The 23536-nt window shown below is 44.5% G+C and overlaps 1 protein-coding gene across 1 annotated transcript in view; it reads right to left on the bottom strand.

Moving 5' to 3' along the window:
* Positions 1–23536, bottom strand: part of LOC124594522 (Down syndrome cell adhesion molecule-like protein Dscam2) — a 363828-nt gene that overhangs the window by 231808 nt on the left and 108484 nt on the right. The window contains exon 8 of the mRNA XM_047132896.1: positions 22114–22285. Within this exon, the coding sequence (XP_046988852.1) occupies positions 22114–22285 (172 nt within the window). The remainder of the gene's footprint in view (positions 1–22113; positions 22286–23536) is intronic.

The raw sequence follows: 23536 nt of genomic DNA on the forward strand, positions 1-23536 counted from the left end.
TTTCCACTCCGCCAGCTATAGAACTGAGCGAGTCGGTGCTTAGTTCCTGCATCTGAGTCTGCGTGTTAGGCCGCCAGTCTGCTCGAGTTTGCTCAGGCAATGGTCATTGGTGGTTGGATCGATCGGTTGGTCATTCGCGCGCTGAGACACGAGATGACTTGTCCGTCTTGAGCGTTGGCGCATGTGAGGTCGCCTCGTGAGTCCAGTGGGCCGCGGCGTATAGCGAGGGGTAGTGACTTCTTGGTCGACACGAGAGCAACAGGAGTGGATCCACGACATCAGTCTGGCCGGGGCGAACTGCGACTCCGTGAGACGGGAGATTGGCGCGCCTTCCTGCGTCCGTCGAAGCGGCTGGCAGCGAACGGTTCGTGAGAGCGATTTGGGGGTGTTGTGCCAGGTCTTCTAAAGAAATCGCAGTTTATTAGAAGTTAAGTGATTGGTGATATCTTGTTTGATTTACTCTTGTTACATTCTACCTGTTTTCTTGGTGAGGTCACCAGCCGTTTTGCTTTGGGGTTGTCCCACCATTCTTCTCCGTTTGCCCACCCGCGGGAAGGTGGTTGTTTATAAATTGGGTGGTCCGTTTTTCCCTTGTGGAGTAGGGGCGGGTTAGAGTAACCTGCGGCTCAGGTTGTTCGGTAATCTCCCTATCAATCTACCGTACGTTAGTAGCTGCCTCTGTCATGTTTGTCGGATTTGGTGTGTTAACGAAGTTATTGCTTGGAGTGTAACGGCCTAGTACCTGAAATATATTTTGATCTTTGGAAACTTTGATATTATTGCCTATGATCTTGAGAGGCGGTATCTGCGTACTGTAGAGCATCTTAACTATTGTTTGGCCAACCTTGTAGAATTTTATATAAGATTGCATTTCATGGGCTTTTATTTCAATGATCATTTTAGTATATAAAGTTGCCACCCTTTCACCACAAGACTTTTCTTAGAAGTTTAAATCAAGTTGCACCTTCGGTGGCAAGGTTAATATTTTAATTGTTAGTGTTTTGTAGTATTTCCATCCCTCCTACGGGTGGGGGAGGGGGGGTGCATAGTTTGTGTGCTTGTACAAACTGTTAAAACCCTTAGTTTAAAGTTATCTGGTGTGTTGCATATTTGCACCTGTGTAGTCTTTCACAGGCTGTTGTGAGCGGTCGTAACTACGGGCGTGTCAAAAGGGAGCGGCAAGGTTCTCTGCCCGAAAGCTCAGTCAAAACTCGTTTCTTTCTACCTCTGAATAAATTGTAACTTTGATATTTGGAGGGTGCTTTATGATTATAACTTTAAATCTGTTTCTTTGAAAAAAACTTTAGGCACTATTAAAGTGAATAAAATTTCCATTTGTTAAAGGGAATTTGGTTATGATTTCATCATTTACTCCCTAGCAACTATTTCCATGCTTACATAGTGTGATTAAATGTGTTAATGTTCTTGATGAATCGCTAGTAAATAAAATAAATTCTTAAGAATATTCTTTGAAAATAAATCACGGTTGAATAGGCTTGTTCAACTTGCGCTGGCGGATAGATGGATGACAACAAGTGACGTCCAGGCACGACAAAATGTCGGGAACAGACTGAGGCAGTCTGGGTTGATATCTCGAGTTTTCATGCATCGTTTACCGCTGACACCTTAGGGCAGACGACATGGCCTACAGGCACAGTCAACCGTGTCCTGTGGTGTTCAGCAGTGAGTAAGCCACCGTTCGTGGCGGTCAGATAGACGCGAAAGGTCCGCAGATGAACTGGTGAAAAGCCACGGTAAGCAGTGATTCCAGAGACTCAAAGGTCTGCAGTCCTGCTATCAAGGAGTGGGGAGCCATTGGAAGTGATAACAGGATTGATTTGATAATAATGTTGAAAGGGGGCTCATGCTCACCTGTATGCGACAAGAATGGTAAACTCAGTCATTACCCACTTCGTGATCAAATGTCACAATGCAACAGGATAATGCAAGACCCAACACTGTAGTTCACGCCACACGCACATAGAGGAATGTACGGATCATTGGCTGCGTGTCTCCGATTCGTTATACTTATGGATGTAATGACGAGAAAAAAAGCATCCAGCCAGTAATATTAATGAAACGAGACAACATGTGTTTAGGAGACGGCAAGAAAATTTACAAAGATGACATTCGGAGGTTCAAATGGTTCAAATGGCTCTGAGCACTATGGGACTTAACATCTGTTGTCATCAGTCCCCTAGTACTTAGAACTACTTAAACCTAACTAACCTAAGGACATCACACACATCCATGCCCGAGGCAGGATTCGAACCTGCGACCGTAGCGGTCACGCGGTTCCAGACTGAAGCGCTTAGAACCGCACGTGACATTCGGAGGCTGTTTGTATCCAAGCCACAAGGAATACGAGGGTGGATTCTCGAGCGGAGATGTCATACATCATACTGATTTGATGATAGATATCAGTTCTGAAAGGAAAAAAGTTTAATCATTTAATACCGGTCATGAGAAGAACACTTCCACAAAATTTGTTACACAAGGCAACTAAAGTCCGATATTGATCACTTTCAGTGTATAGGTTTCGCCAAAAGTCCGTCAGCGTTTGTAAATTGAATACTTCACGGAATAATGTAGATAGAGAAGTTAAAATTGACACATACGTTTAAAATGACATGGAGTATTAGCAAAACCCAAACGTGCCAAAAATGACCAACAGATGGCGCTTCATGTGACACCAAAGCAATAGCTAAAATTAACCGTTGATTATTAACAAAGACCATGTTCTTTATAACAAATGCTCAACAAGTCCGCCGAAATTCATCAAAAGAACCTGCAATCGTTGGCGAATGTTGTGAACAGCACTGTACACCGAATCAGTAGTTGTGTTCCGAAATTTCCTTTGGATTTTGTCCTTTAGCATCCCTAATGAGGCCGGATGATCACTGTATGCTAGAGGCTTCACGTAAACACACAACCAACAATCATTACAGTTTGAGGTCTGCAGACCCGGGAGATAAAGAAAGACGGAAGTGGCGGCTCAACACGCGATCCTCACCAAACGATGTGCGCAAGAGAGCTTTCACACGTGTAGTAATATGGGATGGAGCGCCATACTGCATAAAAGTCGTACCTTCCAACAGGTGATTATCATCCAGGCTACGGGTGATGCGATTCTCTAACTTATCAAAAGAAGCACCTCACATTTCCTTGTAGAAAAATGATCCGAGCACGACTGATGTTGTAAATACACAACACACTGTAACTTTCTCGTCCTGCAATGGCGGTTCCATGATAGTTCTAGGATTTACGGTAGTTCAAATTCTGCATTCATGGGTTTCACAGACCCCTACAGTAAGAAATGGGCTTCGTTGGTCCACAACACGTTAGAAAACCAATCGGCATTTTCCCGTATTTTCTAAAGTGCACGTACCGCAAATGCTCTCCGTGTCATGAAATCGGTGGTTAAAATTGTTACGGCTTCTGCACCACTTGTTAGCAGCAGACACAGTGGCTGCGCCAAGGACTGAGATGGCGTGGAGTTTTACAATTATTTATTGAACTTTCTTTACAATTTCACACTCGTCGTCGCTGCCCAGCCCTGCGGATCCCTCCGCCTGGCTGCTGCTGTGTAGATTCTCCGACAAAGTTCGCAACGCGCGCCGCTGATCGCACTCGGAGGCCTCAGGCCACCTGTGCTCCACTGAAGCCAGGATGCCCTGTGGTTGAGATGAACTCGTCGCCATTAAGTCAACTGCCGACGCCTGCTGCACTGGCGGCGGGGAAGCCGTCAGTCGCGATGTCCGCGAGGTCCCGTCATGGACGGACCACGTGCCGTGGGGCCGGGTTGCCGTGAGGTCCGGGCGTCAGTCCCCGGCGGCGCCTGTGCCCAAGACAGCGCTGCGGCCGGTCCTGCTGGAAGTTCTCGCTGTAGTTAGTCAGCCATGGTGCCGACCGAACTTGGGCCGACCTCTAGAGCTGAAGTTGACATCTGGCGGCGAACGGATGACTCCTGTCAGCTGGAACAGACTTTCGGAATCGTCACCTACGAAGATTGAACACTCGGACACGGACCTCGTCCTTCCTCAGATCCGAACTGCTTCCTAATGGCTTCTGTCTGATTCTGCCTGAGCTCCACTGTTTATATCCGTCAGAAGGACGTTTTTTACCCTCGGTGGTAGCTTTTTGTTATTACTCCCGCAGTATATTGCAGCGTAACTTAACGTGCTGGCCTCACTTCCCCTTACTCAGCAATCTCCAGGCTTCGCTCGGCGCTCGGTCTGTGTGCGTCCTTCCGTCAGTCTGTTGGTAGACTGTCGCTGTCACCATGACTATTTGTGCCTGCCTACTTCGCAATGCCTCGGTCACCGTCATGCCTCTGTTTTGCCATTCTCCACTGCGTCAACCAACGCTTACGACATGTGGCCGCAACAAAATTCATGGTGGCGCTGGGTTTCGTAAGAATGGCATTGGTGCTCTCCAAACAGTAGTGTGTGGAATGACAGTGGGACATGCGACTTCACGAGGGCTACTTTACCATGTGGAGATAAGCCCGCTCAAGTCTGCATTTCTGTCTTAACGGTACGAGCAGCCGTAGCATTTCTGATTGGTCTCCCCACTGCGGGGCCGATTGTCTAGACAACCCATGCCTCGAACATGATGATAATTTTCTTCACAACGACACTTGCCACAGGACCACTAACCTTGGAATACCCAACACATGGCATAGGGTCGTTAAGCTGCAGTAGCCTATCCTACATTCTTATAGTAAAGTTTCGCTAACAGTGCCATTTCTGGTAAGGGCTACACGGCGCTATCACGGGCGCATCCGACACCCTCTCTCACTATAGCTCATTTTATACACGACTCTCAACAGGCGTCACTAACGTGTTGCTGTCCAGCGCTATTTATTTGTCGATTTTTGCACTCATATTTGATTTCGATAAAACCTCATATCATTTCAGGCATGTGTGTCTCCGACGAAATAAATCTCCGGTGAACAGCTTGGTATGAGTGTGCATAGGACATAATATTTCGGCAATCGACCATGTTGCCATCATCAGGTGAATCACATCACATACCTCTACGGGGAGGAGATGTATCGCAGCACCTGATGATGGCAACGTCGTCGATTGCCGAAATATTGTGTCCTATCCACATTCATACCAGGTTGTTCGCCCGAGATTTATTTCGTCATAAAATACACCAGGAGAAATTGAAGAATCACATGTGTGTCTCTACCTACATTCTCCCGTGAGTTAGTACATTTTAAAATGTTAATTGACTTCTGCGTTACACTGGATACTGATTGCAGCCTTATTTCTCCTTAGAAGTTCTAGGCTCCATTCTGGTGCAATACCTGAAAAGGCGACCAATCAGCGTGTAACTTCTCCCCACGTAGTGTCTTTATTATTCTGTACCATAACGGATCTGAAATGATTCGCTCCACTGAAGAGATGTGTCTTACGTCTTTCTTTTCAATAAAGCGCCGAACAGTATAAGGAAACTACTTCACATTCACGTGACGACAGTAAGAAGCGCAACCCCGTCGTCGTTACGAAGGGAACGCGAGCCCCAATTTCCGCTAACGGCGACTCAGGGTACCAATCAGCTGCAGTTCCGACGCGATGCCCCAGCCAAACGGCGCCGCTACGTGCTTCAACCCGTGTCATGGGCCGCCGTAGCTGCTCTGGATTCTCTGCCCTGTCTTCAGCTCTTATAGATGGTCTCCCTCTTCCGCTACCGAGGTCTTAGAAAATTAAGACATGAGCGAACTGCAGTTACAAATCTGACGCATCCGATTGGCTGTGGGTAACGTTCTTCTATATTTACGTGCTTATATGCCCTAGTAGTCTAATTAATAGTGTTTATTATTGTAATTCTTTTCATTTCATTATGGTACAGGAGATCTCACGAGGAAACAAGGGAAATACCTACCTGCCAGTTTCCAGTAAATTGACATGATGTGCTAGGGGCGTATTCTGCTTGCATCATACAGATAGCAATATTTAAAGTGTGAAACAGATGTCTACAAAAAATACAGCCCACGAAATAAGATCTTGTACTTGTAGGAAGGAATAGTTTAAAGAAAGACAATGGAAATTAACTGGAATTTCTTTATCTGTTACTTACTCGAGAGAAAAGGACATTTCTTAACTGGGTAAATTGGCATAAGGGAAAATATTTACACTCTCTAAACATCCATGGAGCAAGCATCATTACAAAATCTAATTTTAGTCATCATAAATTTTATAAGAGATTTTCATTTTAACTTGTTTGGCCACTGTCGAGGGGGTTCATTGACTGCAAAGGAATAAATTGTGAAATTCCAAAGTAACCATAACACGCAAATTATTAAGTAGTAACCACGTTCTACTTCCAATTTACCTTTTATAGTAATCACTTAAGCTCAGCTGACGAACAGTCACACAATTCATAGCACAAGTCCTAATGGATTTCAGTTTATCTATAAAAGTAAACTGATGGAGGAGTGGCGATGTCTATTGCAAACCAGAACATTCAGTTGACGGAGAGTCCTCCATCGTAAATGTCTTACTTTCTTGTGTTTTAAGGTAATACGTAGATGATTAACTATGTTTTACCTCGGAGACGCTTGTCACCGTTGCGAGTGAGGACAGTCTCCAAGAGGTGCTCGTTACTAGCACTCACCATAGCAGCAGGATAACTGAAACTTTAAATAGATTTTCTAGTTCATTCCTTTTCAGTTTTACCGCAGAGATTTTCGGTGTTTTACCAATTACTGAGACTATGAAAAAGTCATTGGTCTTTGTTTTTTCAGTTCTTTTCGACTGTTAGTTTCTTTAAAATGTAAATATTTACGGACTTGAGGGATAAGTCGCGGGATACATTTAAAATCGTAATATTCCGAAGTAAGCATTCGTGAAAATACGTTGCAAATATTAACAGACATGAGGAGCGAAAGTACACGTCATTTCTTTCGATCCTTACTACTCCAAAATAAATATTTAATACCTCCCGAATTATTTTAATGTCATGATAGGCGAATAATTCTTTTGGACCAAATGACTGGAAACAGAACTAAAAATAAAGCGTGAGTGTGGAATGGGAAAGGAGGACCGGACTGAAAAGTTGAAAACAAAGTTCATTGTTCGTTAGGAAGCTGCAACAGATCACAAAATTGCTTTGGAAACTTGGAAACGGAGGGAACTGAAGTATGAACTGTTGAAGCATGTACCACCTTCATCTGACACAGTAACCTCAGACTCTCACTTTTTTACAGACATGTGCAGTTTTTAGCCGGATAACGCTGTCGGCCCAAAGAGATATGCTATGACAGCCGCACATACCAGAATCAGATTTCGTCGGTGAAAGCTAGCGATTAATAAACTATTGGAAAAAGTACATTGACCTACAACAGCCAAGAAGTGAATTTTTGACCCATAATACACATTTTGATTTTCCTAACTGTCGTATAGGCGACATTCTGATTCTGTTTACTCCAAAGATGTTGACCTAACGGAATGACGATAAATGACACAGTTACATGTATGAATAAAATTCGAGCGTTAGGATTCGGCAAACATGGTGATATTGTAAGACAATAGGATGTTTTGGTGACAGACGATATACAGTCAAAACGTGACGAAGCAGAAGTTGACTTGGAGCTTGGAAGATATTTTTTCCTTTTATGTTTATGATTGTTATATGAAACAAGCTCTTGAGAGATCTCTTGACACTACCCTTTGTGATTAGCCTACTTGGCATCCCACGGAGATCCCCGTGTGTGTTCTGCCACAATCGTTGCTTTCTTAGCGATGTGCTGTGTACGAGAATACCTGTTGCAATCAGTCATTAGGAAGGAATCTTTTATCGGCGTAATCAGGTTAATCCTCTACTTTTATACATCTGTAAAAGTTTTAAGAAGGTTTGCAAGCATCGCTTTTAATTCATGAGACAGAGTTAAAGTAGTTAATACTCCAGAGTCAACAATAAGTGCTCTGTAACAAACAAATCGCATCTCAAATGATTCCTAGATCCGTCCAGTGTATTGGTAAACGTATCTATGCCGTTGTCCGTGAAAAATGGCCTCGATGTGATTTTCCTTCATACTATCTCAGAAATTTTCTAAAAGAATAAACCCTCCGCCTCCGAGGATTCACGACACCCTGTCATTTACCGTCTTGTAAAGTCATCAGATGATCAAAACGACTTGCAAAATGCTTTAGGTAAGATATCTACATGAGCACTAAAAGAAATCAGCTAAATTTTGATTACGTGATAAGTCACACAAATCTGATGGCTGTAAATTCAACTAAATACTTAGGGATTACAATTACAAGTAACATAAATTGGAACGATCACATAGATAATATTGTGGGTAGAGCAAACCATAGACTGCGATTCATTGGCAGAACACTTAGAAGGTGCAACAGGTCTACCAAAGAGACTGCTTACACCTCGCTTGTCCGCCCTATTCTGGAGTACTGCTGTGCGGTGTGGGATCCGCATCAGGTGGGACTGACGGATGACATCGAAAAAGTACAAAGAAGGGCAGCTCGGTTTGTATTATCGCCAAATAGGGGAGATAGGCTCAAATGGCTCTGAGCACTATGGGACTCAATTGCTGAGGTCATTAGTCCCCTAGAACTTAGAACTAGTTAAACCTAACTAACCTAAGGACATCACAAACATCCATGCCCGAGGCAGGATTCGAACCTGCGACCGTAGGGGTCTTGCGGTTCCAGACTGCAGCGCCTTTAACCGCACGGCCACTTCGGCCGGCTAGGGGAGATAGTGTCACAGACGTGGTTCAAATGGCTCTGAGCACTGTGGGACTTAAATCTGAGGTCATCAGTCCCCTAGAACTTAGAACTACTTAAACCTAACTAACCTAAGGACATCACACACATCCATGCCCGAGGCAGGGTTCCACAGACATGATACGTGAATTGGACTGGCAGTCATTAAAACAAAGGCGTTTTTCGTTGCGACGGGATCTTCTCATGAAATTTCAATCACCAATTTTCTCCTCCGATTGCGGAAACATTCTGTTGGCACCTACCTACATCGGGAGAAATGATAATCATGACAAAATAAGAGAAATCAGGGCTCGCAAGGAAAAATTTAAGTGCTCGTTTTTCCCGCGTGCCGTACGAGAGTGGAACGGTAGAGAGACAACATGAAGGTGGTTCATTGAAACCACTGCCAGGCACTTTATTGTGAATAGCAGAGTAATCACGTAGATGTAGATGTAGACGCTTCTTGTACCCTGGAGGAAAACTGAACTACCACTCAGTTTTGCCCGCTGTAAGCAACTCCCGAAAAATGCCTTCTAGCCAGTTGGCCAGGCAGGTAGACTACTCTATTTTTCTTTTTTTGTTTTCTTTCTTTCTTTTTTTAACTCAAATGGGGGCACAGTACTGTCCCTCTGGTAACACTGTTCTGGATAATATTGCATCCCATGTGCGTCCGCAGACATTTATCGATGAGGGAGTACAATTTAAAACGCACCCTGTTTGAAAATGTGTTTTGTTCAAACAACTAAATTTTACGGGAAGTACAAGAAACTCATCACATTTCAAACTTTTAATAATTATCCAAAGTTATTTTGACGGTAGATTTTTACGGTATAGGTAAGGAAATTTCACTAGTAAGTGACAAGTGCGTGTAGACAACTTGAGACATACAAATATAACCTATAAAAATACCACTTATTAATTCTCCTCAGAGTGTAGACGGAGGAAAACTTACTGTCTTTAGATTTCTTCCTTCTTTCAAAACTTAAAATTTAATTATTTAAATGGACCAATGCTTGTTTACATCTCTTCAATTTCTTAATTCTGACTGGCACAGAAAAAACAAAACATAGACGAATAATGTTTGAACAAAGTAAATGTTCCAAAATCCTACTACTAACCGACGTCAGTGATATGTAATTCAGCGGATTACTCCTGTCTCCTTCCTTAAGCATTGGCGTCCTGTGCAACTTTCCATTCTTTAAGTGCGAATCTTACGCCGAGCACGCTGTTGTATTTGACTGCTAAGTATGAAGCTATTACACCACTATACTCTGAAGGAACGTAACTGGACCAGAAAACTTCCCTTTGTTAAGTTATTTAAGATGCTTCGCTAAATCGAGAATGTCTGCTTCTAATTTACTCATGTTGGTAACTGTTCTTGATTCTAGCTCTGAAATATTTACTTCAACATCTATGGAGAACAAGATGACTTTCAGAAAGCTGTGTTTAGTAACTCCGCTTTACCGACTCCTTTATCTGTAACACGACTATAGTTCGCAGTGAAGGTACTGGCTGTGTCTTGCGGCTGGCGTACGAACGGAATCTCTTTAGAATTTCTACCAGATTTCGTTGCGGACTTTCCTTGTGGAAACTATTAAAAGCGTTTTGCACACAAGTCCGCACTAAATTTCGAGCTACAGTAGAACATCGCCCATCTTGGAGATTTTCTGTACTTTTAAATTTGGCGTGATTATTTGGTTGCTTTTGCGGAAGTGTTTTGACTTTTTCTGTTTCGAGTACGGAATCAGTTCCATTACTTATTGATTTATTCGGTACAAGTGTCTCAAGTGCCGTCAATACTACTCTGAAGCGCCAAAGAAACTAGTATAGGCACGCGTATTGAAATACAGAGGTAAGTTATAGGGAAGAGTATGGCACTGCGGACGGCAACGCCTATATAAGACAATTAGTGTCTGGCGCAGTTGTTAAATCAGTTACTGCTGCTACAATGGCAGGTTATCAAGATTTAAGTGAGTTTCAACGTGGCGTTATAGTCGGCACACGTTTGAATGGACACTGCATCTCCGAGGTAGCAATGAAGTGGGGATTCTCCCGTACGACCATTTCACTAGTGCACCGTGAATCATCCAACAAAACATCATCGATATGGACTTTTGGAGCCGAAGGTCCACTCTTGAACCCTTGATGACTGCACGACACAGAGCTTTAAGCCTCGCCAGGGTCCGTCAACACCGACATTGGACTGTTGATGATTGGAAACATGTTGCTAGGTCGGACGAGTCTCGTTTCAAATTGTATCGAGCGAATTGTACCCTGTATGGGTAGGAGACAAACGCATGAATCCATGGAACCTGCATGTCAGTAGTGAACTGTTCAGGTTGGTGGTCGTTATGTAATGGTGTGGGGCGTGCGCAGTTGGAGTGATATTAGATACATGAAACGTCTAGATACGACTCTGACAGGTAAATGGAAATGCCGTGTTGCTAGGGCCTCCCGTCGGGCAGACCGTTCGCCTGGTGCAAGTCTTTCGAGTTGACGCCACTTCGGTGACTTGTGTGTCGATGGGGATGAAATGATGATAATATGGACAACACAACACCCGGTATCCGACCCAGCCGGGAATCGAACCCGGGCCGCTACGTATGACATTCCGTCGCACTGACCGCTCAGCTAGGACACTCTGACAGGTGATACGTACGTAAGCATCCTGTCTGATCACCTGCATCCATTCATGCCCATTGTGCCTTCCGACGGACTTTGGCAATTCGAGCATCCTACACCTTCAGAATTGCTACACAGTGGGTCAGGGAACTCTCTTCTGAGTTAAAACACCAAACTCCCCAGATACGAACATTATTGAGCATATCTAGGATGTCTTGCAGCGTGCTGTGCAGAAGAGGTCCCCACCCCCACGTACTTGCTCTTATGGATTTATGGAAGGCCCTGCAGGATTCATGGTGTTGGTTCCCTCCGGCACTACTTCAGACGTTGGTCGAGTCCATGCCACGTCGTGTTGCGGCACTTCTGCGTGCTCGCAGGGGCCTCCACGATATTAGGCAGGTGTACCAGTTTATCGACGCTTCAGTGAATATTTTTTAATTTAAGCCACATCTGATCTATGCTTATATAGTTCGGAAGTACTGGTTGCTGTCTGTTTGGAACATGTCAAGGGAATTTTTATCTCTTTCTTGAACATATGTATTTTTCATCAGTAAAATCTTTTCGGTACACAAGCAACGTCACTTCGAATAACACACTCCATCTTTCGATAGCTGTCTCTGCCGTTCTTATCAGGAATTAAAACCGCTGACTACCGGATCTGGCACGGCGTGTTTCTTGTATAGATGCAAAGGCGACGTCTGGAACCTTTGAGAGAGATCACCTAACTGACACTTGTGAGGGAGGCAAACTGGGCAGCTCATAACAATTCCGTCCCGCCTCGGTACCGGGGCCCACGAGAAATTCGGGCCCCGTTACTAACTTGTGATGTCACACTAGTCAGCTTGGAGCCCACGAGAAATGTGCACCGTGCAACAAATATGTGACATCACAGTAGTCGGATTGTCCGCCACACATCTCGAATACTCGATTCTCTGCAGAGCCCACGGGAGATCGATATGTTATTCAAAAGGCACCCACTAAAAGTCTTAACAGTGTCGTGTGATATCGAGAGCTTGCGTACAGTTAAACGCGCCGTCAAGAATTATTAAACTCGTGTGAAATGGTACTCGCTCCTTACCGGAGACGGCTGCTGTCACTCGTGAAAACTGCAGTGTCGAGTTCTGTGACGTAAGTACCACGGCCTGTCATTCTGGTGGCCCTCGAACGGGACAGAATGACTTCTGGTGGTGCTAGAAGGCTGGCGCCACGTTTTGAAACTGTCACTCCCACTTCCCTAGAAACGTCCAACCTCTGTCTTTGCTTGCGCTCGATGTCTAAAACCCGACCCCAAGCCCTACTACAGATGTGACTACTCCTGAACACCATGGTTCTACACTCCTGGAAATTGAAATAAGAACACCGTGAATTCATTGTCCCAGGAAGGGGAAACTTAGTTGACACATTCCTGGGGTCAGATACATCACATGATCACACTGACAGAACCACAGGCACATAGACACAGGCAACAGAGCATGCACAATGTCGGCACTAGTACAGTGTATATCCACCTTTCGCAGCAGTGCAGGCTGCTATTCTCCCATGGAGACGATCGTAGAGATGCTGGATGTAGTCCTGTGGAACGGCTTGCCATGCCATTTCCACCTGGCGCCTCAGTTGGACCAGCGTTCGTGCTGGACGTGCAGACCGCGTGAGACGACGCTTCATCCAGTCCCAAACATGCTCAATGGGGGACAGATCCGGAGATCTTGCTGGCCAGGGTAGTTGACTTACACCTTCTAGAGCACGTTGGGTGGCACGGGATACATGCGGACGTGCATTGTCCTGTTGGAACAGCAAGTTCCTTTGCCGGTCTAGGAATGGTAGAACGATGGGTTCGATGACGGTTTGGATGTACCGTGCACTATTCAGTGTCCCCTCGACGATCACCAGTGGTGTACGGTCAGTGTAGGAGATCGCTCCCCACACCATGATGCCGGGTGTTGGCCCTGTGTGCCTCGGTCGTATGCAGTCCTGATTGTGGCGCTCACCTGCACGGCGCCAAATACGCATACGACCATCATTGGCACCCAGGCAGAAGCGACTCTCATCGCTGAAGACGACACGTCTCCATTCGTCCCTCCATTCACGCCTGTCGCGACACCACTGGAGGCGGGCTGCACGATGTTGGGGCGTGAGCGGAAGACGGCCTAACGGTGTGCGGGACCGTAGCCCAGCTTCATGGAGACGGTTGCGAATGGTCCTCGCCGATACCCCAGGAGCAACAGTGTCCCTAATTTGCTGGAAAGTGGCGGTGCGGTCCCCTACGGCACTGCGTAGGATCCTACGGTCTTGGCGTGCATCCGTGCGTCGCTGCGGTCCGGTCCCAGGTCGACGGGCACGTGCACCTACCGCCGACCACTGGCGACAACATCGATGTACTGTGGAGACCTCACGCCCCACGTGTTGAGCAATTCGGCGGTACGTCCACCCGGCCTCCCGCATGCCCACTATACGCCCTCGCTCAAAGTCCGTCAATTGCACATACGGTTCACGTCCACTCTGTCGCGGCATGCTACCAGTGTTAAAGACTGCGATGGAGCTCCGTATGCCACGGCAAACTGGCTGACACTGACGGCGGCGGTGCACAAATGCTGCGCAGCTAGCGCCATTCGACGGCCAACACCGTGGTTCCTGGTGTGTCCGCTGTGCCGTGCGTGTGATCATTGCTTGTACAGCCCTCTCGCAGTGTCCGGAGCAAGTATGGTGGGTCTGACACACCGGTGTCAATGTGTTCTTTTTTCCATTTCCAGGAGTGTAGTTGCTGTGTGGCTGTGCTTGCCCACACGCAACTCGTCTGCTAAGGGGAGGCTCCTGCACCTTCGCACGGCGGCCAATGCCCGCAATCGACAGGAGAGCGTGACTTAGCACCGGTGCGTGCGCCTTCTTGCCTCTTCTTGCAATGGCCGCACGCGCCTAGTGACATGACACATCTGCGCCTAGTCGCATTGGTGTTAATGCACCTTAAGTGGTACTCCAAGTCTGTGTTAAAACTGTTGCTATTCATTCTAATTTCGACCACTTCTTTTATAACAGAAAATCAGTACGCTGATGTTTGAGCCGGAACTCTCGTCTTTTCTAATAGTACACTACTGGCCATTATAATTGCTACACCACGAACATGACGTGATACATACGCGAAATTTGACCGACAGGAAGAAGATGTTGTGATAAGCAAATTATTACCTTTTCAGGGCATTCACACAAGGTTGGTGCCGGTGGCGACACCTACAACGTGCTGACATGACGAAAGTTTCTAACCGATTTCTCATACACAAACAGCAGTTGACCGGCGTTGCCTGGTGAAACGTTGTTGTGATGCCTCGTGTAAGGAGGAGAAATGCGTTCCATCGTGCTTCCGACTATGATAAAGGTCGGATTGTAGTCTATCGCAATTGCGGTTTCTCGTATCACGACATTGCTGCTCGCGTTGGTCGAGATCCAAGGACTGTTAACAGAATATGGAATCGGCGGGTTCAGGAGGGTAATACGGAACGCCGTGCTGTATCCCAACGACATCGTATCAGTAGCGGTCGAGATGACAGGCATCTTATCCCTATGGCTGTAACGGATCGTGCAGCCACGTCTCGATCCCTGAGTCAACAAATGGGGACGTTTGCAAGATAACAACCATCCGCACGAACAGTTCGACGACGTTTGCAGCAGCATGGAATATCAGCTCGGAGACCGTGGCTGCGGTCTCATGATGGTCGCGTCCGTGTTTGGCAACATCGCGGTGAACGCACATTGGAAGCGTGTATTCGTCATCGCCATACTGGTGCATCACTCGGCGTGATGGTATGGGGTGCCATTGGTTACACGTCTCGGTCACCTCTTATTCGCACTGACGGCACTTTGAACAGTGGACGTTAGATTTCAGATGTGTTACGACCCGTGGCTCTACCCTTCATTCGATCCCTTCGAAACCCTACATTTCAGCAGAATAATGCACAACCGCATGTTGCACATCCTGTACAGGCCTTTCTGGATACAGAAAATGTTCGACTGCTGCCCTGGCCAGCACATTTTCCAGATCTCTCACCAATTGAAAACGTCTGGTCAATGGTGGCCGAGCAACTGGCTCGTAACAATACGCTAGTCACTACTCTTGATGAACTGTGGTATCGTGTTGGAGCTGCATGGGCAGCTGTACCTGTACACGCCATCGTAGCTGTGTTTGACTCAACGCCCAGGCGTATCAAGGCCGTTATTACTGCCAGAGGTGGTTGTTCTGGGTACTGATGTCTCAGGATCTATGCACCCAAATTGCGTGAAAATGTAATCACATGTCAGTTCTAGTATAGTATATTTGTCCAATGAATACCATTTATCATCTGCATTTCTTCGTTGTGTAGCAATTTTAATGGCAAATAGCGTATTTTATCTCACTTTCTGGAAATGAGCAGTTGGTCAAGTTCCCTTTGTTATGTTGTGAATGCTCTGCACAAGGTTCGACAACAGTGTGTATAGTTTGTCTTATGTAAATCCTGTGACATTGACAAGAGATTGGATACAGGCCAGGATCTGGAAGACCTATGTTGACTTCAATGGGGCGTAATAGAAGGTGGTCAGAAAAGGTCTCAAACGTTTGCTGTAATTTTGCAGGGCGGGATGCACAAAGACACAAATTTTAAAACCAAAAATTCGGTACGTTGCGCCGTTTAGGATTTATTTATCACTGAAATTAGCCAATCGGGGCGTCGCGCACACATTCAAGCGGCCTGCCAGTGCTTTGTTTGGTTAGCTGAAACTTGAATTTGCACGTGCAGTTGACCTGATTGTCTAACTTCATTGCTAAATAACTCAGCAACGGCGCAACTTATTGAAACTTTTTCTTATCGTTTATGTATCAGTACGCCTGTCTTGAAGCATTTCTAAAAGCCTTTCAAGCGTTTTAGACATTTTCTCACCACCCGGTGTATCTCTTATCTTGCTGAATTTTTATATCAGTGCAGCCGACAGAGCCGAAATAAAAAAATATCTGATTTCTTCAGTACTGAATAGTTGATGACCCAACATCCCGTGTCAGCATGCCTCGAGTAAGCATATGTTGTTATATTACTAGCGCGCTTAGGGTGTGCGCCATGTGTTTGTTTGATACACTCGTCTAAATGTCTACGACCAAAATCCGCACGAGGTCCGATATTATTTGTAACATGCCCTTTTGATGGTTAGTTGGTTTGTGGAGAATGAAGGGTCCAGACTACATAGGCCATCAGTCCCTGATCTTTTGTAATGCAGCTCTATGTAATCATATATTACCGGCATTTTGTATAAAATCAAGGAGTAGTATGCATATATAATCAATGCGCGTATAATGTTTCGATTAAAATGCGGCCTTCGCACCATGCATTATTACTGATTATTCATTATGTTCGGTACCGTGCAGTGAAGTGTTTACTTAAAGCATTACTGTTGGTTTGGTGCCAAACGTTACACTAATAATGTGATTCGTTAAGCTGTAACTCTATTATGTCTTTCGCCTTATTTAATTTTTAGACAGCATGTGGCTGACTTACAATCATGAACAGCATATTTTATATTTTTCGCTGTTACACAATGTGTGCAAGGTAGCAATGCTTGGTACTACACCCTTCTACAAAAATACGGGGTTGTATACACGAGGGCTCGTTAAATCGTCGCCTCCTGTCGTTGTATGTTCCATTTGGACGCTACATTATATTGTAAAAGAAAGAAAAGAAAAAGAGGCAAACATTTCCTGCAATGTAAAACTGATATTTTCATTTGGATGCTACATTATTTTGTAAAACAAAATTGTCAACATTTGCTATAATATAAAAACGGTACTTCCTCACCTTTTAAAAATCTTATCAATAAATGACAATGGTCGCGTCAGCACCATACAAAAATAATAGGGAGTCGTACGTGCACGCGCGTTAGTGTGAGGGCGACAACAACAATGATGTTCTGCTCACTACTGTATTTAATAGTTGTTAGTTTGGTTTTGTCGGTCAGTTGTAACAGACACATATGCTAAGACAAATGAGGGTACTTGTAGCCCAGTGTATACTTTTCTGAACAGAAGTTGTTCGTACCTTTTGGCACCATATTGCATGAATGGCTCTAAGCACTATGGGACTTAACGTATAAAGTCATCAGTCCCCTAGAACTTAGAACTACTTAAACCTAACTAACCTAAGGACATCACACACATCCATGCTCGGGGCAGGATTCGAACCTGCGACCGTAGCAATCGCGAGGTTCCGGACTGAAGCGCCTAGAACCGCTCGGCCGCCACGGCCGGCATACTGCATGAATCATTACGGTTAATGGAAAGGTATGTCTATAAGCATATGAGTACTTATGATATTGTCGCACATACTGCATGTACGCATTATGTAAAGCATGTACTCCGTAATTTTAGATGTGTGGTTTGAGAATGGACGTATCAGTCCGGAACCGGTAACCACTACAGATGAATTTAAAATCTATGCAACTGAGACGGACGAAATAAAAAAATTATCCCGTTTCTTCTTATCTTGGAGACGGGTTGGGACACTGGTGCTGCGCGGAGTGGCCGCGCGGTTAGAGGCGCCATGCACGGATTACGCGGCCCTTCCCGCTGGAGGTTCGAGTCCTCCCTCGGGCATGGATGTGTGTATTGTTCTTAGCTTTGTTACTTTAAGTTATATGTAAGTCTAGGGACCGATAACCTCAGCACATTGGTTCCTTAGGTATTCACACACATTTGAACATTTGAAAGTCTCCGTCGATGTCTCTTCAGCATGTATCCTGTCTTGCTAGTTGTCGGTCTAGAATATGGAAGGAATGCAGCCGACTTGCCCTGTTCTGCGTCTTACGTCAGTGGCATCTGAAAGCTTTGCTTGCTTTTACCTTTTTCCCCGAAAAAGCGTTTCAAATGCTGAAATTCAGACTCTGCATGGTCGTCATAAGAAATAGTCTTTGTCCTCTGTACTAATGAGTTCAGGACTGCTTTATAGTGGATGGGGTGATGATACTATTGGTGTTTTCAGACTCGGTATGGTCCTCATAAGAAATAACCTTTGTCCTCTGTACTAATGAGTTCAGGACTGCTTTATAGTGTATGGGGTGGCGAAACGATTGATGTTTAAGTACTGATTAGTGGAGTAGATTTCCTGACCAAGCCGGCTTCCTGCCTTCCGCTACACTAAAATACCCAAAAACGGAAGCTGGCCTTTGTTTTCAATCTCGACAGTATATTTAAAATTGGGACAGAAATTGCTCATGTTTTCGATGAATTGTCACAGTGCATTTTCACCATCAGGCCATATGAGGAAAGTGTCGTCAACGTGTAGGAAGCAAGATGGATGCTTGCTCCTAAAACTGCTCCATGAAGAAGTTCACGATGGCTGGAGGTAGTGAGGTTCTCAAGGTAACGCTGTCATGATATTCTATATGAAGCACGTTATCGCTAAGTCATTACGGAACAGCATGACGATCCCAAGTGGAAATTGTTGGGCCAAAATTCTGCGTCTCTTGTACTGGCGCCCTCGTAAAAACTGACACAACGTCCAGACTGCCTATCTTTATTTTCCTTTGGGTCTCAATGAATGACTGCGAGTAAACAACATGATGTTGACAGTGTACCAGTTTGGATGCCAATAAGCCTGCCAGAAGTTTAGCCAATCTGTTGGTGAAAAAACTGATTGTAATAACTATACGCCTCAGAGGAACACCTTCCTTGTGTTTCTTCGTCAGTCTAGAAAGCCTGGGAGGTCTGGCGACACGTGGCGTTAATTTCTTCACCACTTGTACTAGCATATCAGAGTACTTTGTTAACTTGCTTGTCTTTCTGACGATGGTCTGTGTTGGATCGCGACTAGCCTTCCGATACGCGTCATCTTCTAATAAGTGCAGCATCTTCAAGTGGAATTCTACACTGTTCACCGCAACTGTGGCATTTCCTTTATCGGTTGGAAAATCCAATGCACACGTGTCGTTATCAAATAAACTCTTACATAGCAGCAAACAACCTTCTTTAAAATAGTAACACAAGTTAATAACAGAAGGAGTTTGAAACCTAGGTGTTTACATCGTATGTGCTTTGGGGGCTTCTCTAAATGTCCATCTAAGTCGTTTCCTGTGCTGATATTACACATTAGCATTACTATACAAGTTTCACCTCGTTAAAAGACAATTAAAATTCTTTAATAAGCGTATGGTAATCATTTTCAAACTTTTAAAAGTATGGCTGGTAGCTTCTTCATATGTTTGTGACGCTCTGGTCGTCTGAGGAATGTTAAGTCCTAACCGCCTGACTTTTCATTTCACTCCTCAATGATTCGAAGCTTGTGCTGTTACAAACCAAATAAAGAATTACATATTTGCAATTACTCTCAGGTGTACGTACGACTTCAAAACTTTGTTCTCTGTGACAGAGCAGTCACCAGAATACATCACTTTTGCTCGTGTTTAGTGTTGTTACAAGGTTCGGTAGGACATACAAGGTGTGTGAATTGCATCGGGTGTTGAGTGACCACAGTGAACGTCACGGAGATGCCCCGTGTTCCTCGTGTGAGACCTTATTATCAGCGGCTGACAGAGCTTGAAAGGAGCTTCATTGTGAGTCTCCATTTGGCCGGCTGTCGAATCGTGCAGTGTCCTGATCTGTCTGGTGTTAGGACGTGACAGGGACAGCGCTCGACTGTGTGGGAACCTGAGGGCATGTATAACTGTCGCCAAGTTTTCAGTGGGCAAATTCTGAACACCGAAGGCAAGGATCGCTACAACGTGCACCATAGACATCGTAACCACATTTGACTCTGCCATCCGAAAATAGGTAATGGACTTCCTGCAATATTCTGTGTAATCACACACCAGTGATCAGAGACTAGCAGCAGTCACACAACGCTAATACCGCCCGATGAGCGGGTTGCCATCAACACCACACCACAAAGGGCTGTGCAGGGAGTAGTGACGTGACGGGGAAACATGGGCAGGGGACGAATGACGTCGCATGGTGTTCAGCGATTAATTGTGGTAGTCCACTACATCCTAAATTCAAATGGCTCTAAGCACTTTGGGACTTAACATCTGAGGTCATCAGTCCCATAGGCTTAGAACTACTTAAACGTAACTAACTTAAGGACATCACACGCATCCATGCCCGAGGCAGGATTCGAACTTGCGGCCATAGCAGCAGAGCGATCTCAGACTGAAGCGCCTATAACCACTCGGTCACAGCGGCCGGCTCCCACTACACCCCGTTATTCGAAGGTTTTGGAGAGGCACAGCCGAGTTACTCCCGATGCCACTGCGAGTGGACTCATCGGCTGTGACTTCATGTCACGGCTGGTAGTGACTGAGGTACGATTGATGAAACATCAGTACGTCTCGGACATCAAACGTCTTCATGTCCTACCATCCATGCGACAGTACCTTGGTGACATTTTTCAACACTGCGGTTCTCGTCCACACAATGCACGCGGCTGTACGAAATGTCAGTGAGTTGTTGATATACTTCCGCGGCTACCAAGGTCCCCATATCTGTCTCTGATAGAAAATGTGCGAGGCCAGCTCCGTCGCTGGATATCAAGGACGAGTCAAGCAGATGTGTCCGAGGGGTCGCATCAGGATAGGACACAGTGGGTCTATGAGATCCTCCTGAGCGATGCAGTTTATACATCGATACATCGACGTCAAAGTGTGTGCAAGTCATGCTGTCGAGTTTTTAATATGTTTGAAATTACATCACACATTTACTCAACTCGTCAAGTTTCACTTCGTTTCTATTTCCCTTCTGGTTGCTTTCAGAACGTAATGTGTGTATTGGTGGCTGTAAAATACACACACACACACACACACACACACACACACACACACACACACACGTACATACACACACACACACACCTTGCGAAGGAGAGGGAAGGTAGCACTCGACGTATCTCAGAGACTTATCGTGTGAACCAAACACACGAACTATAAGAGAGAAAAATTCATAAAATGAATATTTTATTAGATAGTAGTTAATTTTTAATGCAGTTCCATCTGTTATTAATATTGCACACTGCGGTATCCCAATGAGTAATGTTTGCCTCAAACCTGGTAACAGTAATTAAAATGCAGCATTTACATAACTGTCGCCCCCAATCAACGTAATTACTGTACGCATAAAATTATTCTAATGTATTTGCAGCTCATTCCTCACAGCTGGCGCACTTAATCCCCGTTTCTATTTAACTGCTTTCACCGAAATCATCCATATATTTTATTCCAGTTAATACATCAGTATTAAATCGTGGCTGCCGAACTCAAATAAACCATTCATAATTATCTTCGTATTAATTTCTCAAGAGCAGCTGTAGTAACGACAGGCTTTTCTCACGTGAAGCCCATTGAATAGACCGTCAGTGATAATAATTACAAATCTCCGACTGAACCTCCCGATCCATATTGCTCGTGCCTTCCCAAACAACTTTATCCGAAGCTAGCAATGTCTCTGTCTATAATGATCTACGTGCCTACCAAACGCTAACCATAACCATCCTTTCAAGTGAATAATTTTATGAAAACAGGGTTAAGTGTGATAAATATAAGATCATACGTTTTGTGAAACGCTTCCGAAATTAAATCTGTTATTTAAACCCTTTCTTGGAGGCAAAGCAAGCAGCTTTGCTGACACTAATAGCAACGCTAGAGTCTGACGTACTCTGTTGCTGAAACGACACAGAAAAAGACTAGACAGGTGGTGCTTAGTTCATGAAGCCAATTCTGTTTTCTATTCCGATTTTGTTTTGAAATACTTGTTGCTCACCCATAGTTCACGGACGTATGCATTTCCTCGGTTCCTGCAGCTGAACTCTCTGCGTCCCGTCTCTTCCATGATATCTTCGGTGTTGGAGTACCGGAAGCAGAGCATGGAATGGTCAGGTTCTCGCCTTCTACTGCCTCTGCATCCTGGGGTTCAGTTTTCCACGAAGGTGGCACTACAAAACAAACACACATGTGGGTTTTCAACTACTGAACATCTCGAAGAACTTAACAGCCTGATTAAATTTTCCTCCATGCAAACTAAAACTAACTGTAGACAAATAACAATAGAAAATTCATTATACGAAATTCTTAAACATTAACTGAAGATGCATAAATTGCAGTTTTGACGGCAGTATGCGAAAATAAAAAGGTAGGTACAAATCTCTCTGAACCATAAAACAGCTTCACAGATCTTCAGACAAATGCAAGCCTTGAGACTCTTTTTTGCTGATAAATGTTTATTTAAAGTTAACTACAAAACTTGTTACTAAATGACGGTGATTTGTGAAATATCGTAATGTTGTATAACAAATTTTTCTATATTCTGTAGAGTGCAGTAAATGCCAACGGGTGTCAACCTAAATTTATCGAAGAGGAGGCAAGTTTGTAAAACTTCCACTTTTCATTATCGGTGAATTAGAAGTCGTTTCAAGCCCTAATACCTAAATTTGACAATAGTTACTCAAAACTTATTGTAGTAAAAGACATAGTAGCCCAAGTTACTACATATTACTATATATTTCACAATGTATACAAAGTACAGCATTGTATTTTATGAATATGCTAAGTATATTACCATTTGTGAATGACTAAGCCGAGATAATATCTACATCGAATCGCTCAAGCGTATCCAACGAGTTAGAGAGTAAACTTAGAATATACTGACATGACTCATCTGCTCGCACAGCGTGTTATTACATTCCTTTTACACACCTCGAGGACAGACTTCTTACACTAAAAGAGAAAAAAAAGACATTCAAGTAAATATGAGCTCTAAAATGTGTACCTTAAGAACAATGAGCACTTGTTAATATTCAATACTATGAAACACATCTCTTCTACGGAAAGCTCTTTGTTTTCCATATTTTGGGAGGAGATAGTATGGAGTAAAATAAGAAAAATGTCTCCAGTAACCGTTGGCTCTAAAATGCATACTTCAAGAGCTACGAGCCTTTGCTCATCTTTGCTACTATGAAAAAAATCTCTTCTATTGAACAAGTGCTCATAGGTCTTAAGGGAAGCGTATTAGAGCACATATTTAATGGACGTTTTTTATGTTTTGGCGTAAGCAACCTGTTTTAGAAGTCTGTAAATGGAATTTAGTTGCACACTGTACGTCAATAACGTTAAGCAGACGCATATATTGACAAAAGAAGGATGTTCTGCAAGATACAGATAAAAGTAACCAGCGGAAACATCCTCGA

Source organism: Schistocerca americana, chromosome 2 (genome assembly GCF_021461395.2).
Source record: "Schistocerca americana isolate TAMUIC-IGC-003095 chromosome 2, iqSchAmer2.1, whole genome shotgun sequence".
NCBI lineage: Eukaryota > Metazoa > Arthropoda > Insecta > Orthoptera > Acrididae > Schistocerca > Schistocerca americana.